This window comes from Anopheles coluzzii, chromosome 2 (assembly GCF_943734685.1).
Source record: "Anopheles coluzzii chromosome 2, AcolN3, whole genome shotgun sequence".
Lineage (NCBI taxonomy): Eukaryota > Metazoa > Arthropoda > Insecta > Diptera > Culicidae > Anopheles > Anopheles coluzzii.
In genome coordinates this window covers 84493240-84497748 of record NC_064670.1, presented here as the reverse complement: position 1 = coordinate 84497748, position 4509 = coordinate 84493240, and the positions used below count along the sequence as shown (strand labels likewise).

Here is a 4509-nt window from a genome sequence, read left to right as displayed (position 1 = left end):
TCTTTTTTATCTGTTTTCTTGTATGGGTGCATGATTCTAAAGGATAATGTGAGAATAATGACTAAATTTGAATCTCAAATATAGAAAAGGTTCTTTCAAACTGCTAGAAAAGTACTTTCTAGTAAATGAAATACAGTGGAACTGAAGTGAATAAAACACGATACGTTGTTTGATGAAGTGTGAATGTGTGTTAGTTAATTAAGTGTGTATATTTATAAATAGAATAACTTAAACAGAAGTTTAAAGGGTTTCTCGTAATTTTGGGACACTCTCTTAACTTTTTTCATCTTAACACCCTTTTTGTACAGGCTTATTTGGAATCTAATTGGAATTTAAAATTTGCTTGTTCAAAAGGGTGCGAGTCAGGAAAGTGTCACATTAGAACATTTGAATGTACAGATGCAAGTGAGATTTGAATAATGGTTGATAGTGTTGATACCAATGTATCTGACCACACGACCATTCATATAGTACAGAGCACCTGAAAACCCATGTATTCCGTTGATGCTTAACAACGCTAGATTTTTTTTTCTCAAACAACAATCGTATCCAGATTATAGTTCTTTTCCGTGCTTTTTTATTACGCTGATAAGAGTGTGCTAATACTTCAACATTAAAATCAATTTATTTGCTTTAGTAGTAACCTTAATGCCGACTAATTACATGATGTATGTGGTTACATATTTGAAATGGATTATGGTGAACACGCACGCAGGCCACCAGCTTGCGGGTAGGATAATAGCAAACTAGACGACGATATTGTGTTTCTTTCTCAATTCAGTTGAATTTAATTCAATATTCCATTATAATTCCATTAAACATCCTTCATTATTCCTGGTATTAGCTTTACTGTGGTATCGTTTACGTTCTATTTCATGAGATCAGTTTGTGCCGGATGCGGTCCAAGTCCTCCTTCGTTACACTATTATTTGCTTCCATATACTTGAGCAATGCTGCCACAGCTGTATGATAAAAGTAAAAAAAGAAACTAGAATACACCAGAGCAACAGAGGCTCGAATGCCCAAAGCCCAGTGCGGCGCACGCTTACCGTCTCGATCCGTTTTGTTCATCATCAGCGACAGTATGCCGATCGAATCATTTTGCACGATCTCCTTCAACACGTGGCTCACCTCTGCGCGATCAGGAATGAAGCGTTTATGTAGGATGTGTAACAGTTCGCTAAGCATTTCGTTGGACAAGCTAGCACCGAGCAGTGTGTTCATCGGCTTGCCACTCAGTGACTGTAAGAGGGAAACGGGGAAGGACACATTGGACCGTGGTAAGACATTCCCTCACCGCTACACATTTCACACGTCGCATTCCATTACCTTTAAGTACTGATATCGCAGATCCTCGTCCAGCCCGCTCCATGTGGTGTAAAATTGTGCGCTTGACTTGGGAGCTCCGGGAATGGTTGTGGGGCGCATCGGTGATGGTTGTGCAGCATCAGCAGAAGTAGCAACCTTTTTGGGGCGTTTTTCGTTTGAATCCTGCAAATATTTAGAAGGTCAAACGTTGCGATTGTAATGGTATTAGGATAGTTCAATTCAATACTCACCTGATTTCCTTGATTGATCTTATTCTTTTCTATTTTATTTTGCGTTGACTGTGCCGGTTGAGCTGTGCTTGCCGATTTGCCCTCTTTTGCTTTCGAGTTCGCATTTGTAGCCTCCTTTGTTACCGCTGTTGCTACGGGCACGGGAGGGGTGGTTTTGTTTGGAGGTGATACGACCGCTGCTGCCGGTGCTGCTGGTGCAGTAATTGGTTTTCTCTGTTCGGTCGGTGTGGTTGGGGGAGAGAACAGGTTGCGCAGTTTGTTCGAATGTGCCGGAAACAGATGCTCGAGGTTGATCTCCTCTTTTGGCTCGACCAACCGTTCGCCCGTGTTGTTGTTGAACATTTTATCGATCGCAGCATCCGGGATGCTTTTGCGCTGCGAAGGTGGCGGAAGAACCCGACTGTCGATCGCAATCGGACACGGAATGACGTCCTTGATGGGTATCCGGGTGAGTGGCTTTTTCGATCGAAGGTGCGGTGGCTTCTGAATGAACTTGATCAGTTTGGCATTTTTCTTGATTTCACTCCAAACGAACGCCTGTTTGGCGGGTTGCTCGCTCTTGACCAGTCTCTCCAGCCGCTGCAGGTCCTTCTCGGCCGTCTGCTTCTGTTTATCGTCCTTGGTGAGCTCGATAAACTTACGACAGTCCTCGACCGCACTCTGGTAAGCGCCGCGAAGTTCACGCACCTGCATACGGCGGTAGTACGGCCGGAAGTAGTTTTCGTCCAGCTGTATTGCTTTGTTGCAGTCGGCCAAACATTTGTCGTAATCTTTCAGATTCCAGTAGCACAGACTGCGATTCGTGTAGTAAATGGCCTCGTCGCCAAACAGGGAGATTGCTTTGCTGTAGCTTCGTTCCGCCTTTTCAAAGTCTTTGCGAGCGAGATGCTTGTTGCCCAGCTCCTTGTACTTGTCCGCTTCCTGCTTCACCAATGCCAGCATTGGATCCATCTTCGCCCCCTTCGGTGGCTTTTCCTTGCCCGGCGAGGAAGCTCCCTTCTGACTGTTGGCATCGCTGAGGCGCTTCTCTATTCTGGCTAAATCGCGCTTGGTCGCGTTCAGCTCACTTTCATCCTGCGACAATTGCAGTATTTGTCGGCATTCGGCAGCCGCCTTTTCGCTCTCACCCAACCGCTCGTAAGCCTGCATCCGGCGGTAGTATGCCTTAACGTATTTGGGATCCTTTTCGATCGAGGTGCTACAGTCAGCCAGACACTCGTCAAAAAGATCCAAATTCATATAACACAGCGCACGGTTGCTGTAGTAGGCCGCATTATCGCCGTACGTGTCGATGGCCTGCGTGTAGAGCTCAATGGCTTCCTGGTAGTTGCCAAGCTTGCACTGCTTATTACCCCTCTCCTTCAGAATTTCCGCATCGGCCATCATTTTTTTCTTTGCCGCTGTAAAGTCACATTCAAGAGATGGTTTAAAACACACGCGTAAAATGAATTACATATTCATCCCTAATTACATACATTCGCTCTCCGCTTCATCTTGTTTTTCCAGCGACGCAACGTCCTCGGAAAATTTGCTCATTGCCTTCACGTCGCTTCGCACCGGGGGTAGAGCTTTCTTCTGTGCGAAAGAAATACATCAGAAAAATCATTAAAGCGACGCTGACCAACTGTGTACTAACATTTTAATTGATAAATATGATTTAACAACAAAAAAACCTGCCTGCAGTTCCATTAACTAACCTCACTATTATCAGCTGGCTGCACTTTGGCGGTGTTGGCGCTTTTCATTTGCTCTTCCCATTCGTACAGCTCTTTAATAGATTTCTGCATCTGTTCGCATTTGTTTCGCACCGCCAGTTGGGATTCTATGGTGTCCATTTTAGCAGCAGAATTTCACAAAAATCGCACTGCGCCTGGTTGCTGGAAACAATGTACACTTTTGCAATCTTTGTTTATGGAGACATCAAACACAGTAGAGTCCGGGCGGGTTGGGTTGTCAAGCGGTTCGTGCTGGTATAAACGGGAAAGACATTTTGCCAGCATTCGTAGATTCGTTGGGTAGATCCGATTCCGAGCTCCCACCTTTAGTGCAAGGTACTCCCAAGTGCCACAAATCCACTAAACGACCACTAAACGGGTTCTAAACAACTCAAGCTCTCAACCTAAACTGAATATAACAAGAATTCGTTTAGCAGACGGCAAACGACTCATGCATTCTAAAAATAGCAAAAAGCTGGTGGCGCCATTTGTTGACGGGATACCCAACCACCAGTGGAGCTTCCTCGCTTGGAGAGCTTTCTCATTTCCTCTGTACTGTTGTATGGTTTCGCATTGAAGTTATGCATCGCTAGAACTCCCAAATAGCCAGAATTGCTTAAGCAGCTCATTTTGGCACGCTAAAGATCGCTGCTCTAATTCGCCTTTTGCAGTAGATAAACAGCATCAAAGTTCTATGTGGGTCTTTCAAACAGCGCCTAAGCAGCTTCCTTATGCCACGATGCCAGGGATTATTTTTCTTTGTGTTTTATTTTCAAGCAAGCGTCATCGATGAAATAAACAACAAGATTTGTTTCGTTTAAACACATATGTATATTTCTAAATCTTTTGTATTGATGAATTACACACAATTTTACACAATTTACTGATAATTCACAATCACTTCACTCAATATTCATTCTTCAATTAACGAATCTAACTTGTGCAGCAGCAATGAGATTATTGCCGGCGTCCGTCTTTGACACTTTGACAAGAGCCACCTTGAACCGATGTCATGCATTAAAAAGCTATAAAGTTCCACCAAGTTCAGTACCCTTTCTTAACAAGCCTTCAAGTTCTATTATGAACCCTACACATAGTGCTAATCAACCGCAAAGTTCCAAAGAGTACCATGTGCCTGTTAAAAAGCTCCATAGTTCCGCAAAGTACCGTCTATCTGTTAATCAGCCACAAAGTACGACATCGGAACGATTTTTCGTTAAACAGCCCTAAATCAG

General features: G+C 43.9%; 1 protein-coding gene across 2 annotated transcripts; it reads right to left on the bottom strand.

Annotated features, from left to right (window-relative positions):
- Positions 1 to 600: 600 nt before the first annotated feature.
- On the bottom strand, positions 601 to 3491 carry LOC120961092 (RNA polymerase II-associated protein 3). Of its 2 annotated transcripts, none has more exons than XM_040384752.2 (6): positions 3257 to 3491; positions 3035 to 3131; positions 1560 to 2959; positions 1330 to 1491; positions 1050 to 1242; positions 601 to 962 (listed from the first exon to the last, which is right to left on the bottom strand). In XM_040384752.2, the coding sequence occupies exons 1-6, from the start codon at positions 3392 to 3394 to the stop codon at positions 874 to 876; spliced, it is 2079 nt and encodes a 692-aa protein (XP_040240686.1). In that variant the 5' UTR covers positions 3395 to 3491; the 3' UTR covers positions 601 to 873. The 2 variants fall into 2 exon arrangements, with proteins under 2 accessions (XP_040240686.1, XP_040240685.1); XM_040384751.2 differs by having other exon boundaries at positions 3035 to 3134; positions 3257 to 3490.
- Between the last annotated feature and the right edge of the window lie 1018 nt (positions 3492 to 4509).

Bases quoted from the DNA above. Each gene is read 5' to 3' on its own strand.
- LOC120961092 (XM_040384751.2), bottom strand. From the start codon at position 3,394: ATGGACACCATAGAATCCCAACTGGCGGTGCGAAACAAATGCGAACAG. The intron at 1,243-1,329 runs GTAATGGAATGC...TCCCTCTTACAG, and splicing joins TGCGATATCAGTACTTAAAG to TCACTGAGTGGCAAGCCGAT. The intron at 963-1,049 runs GTAAGCGTGCGC...TTTATCATACAG, and splicing joins GAACAAAACGGATCGAGACG to CTGTGGCAGCATTGCTCAAG.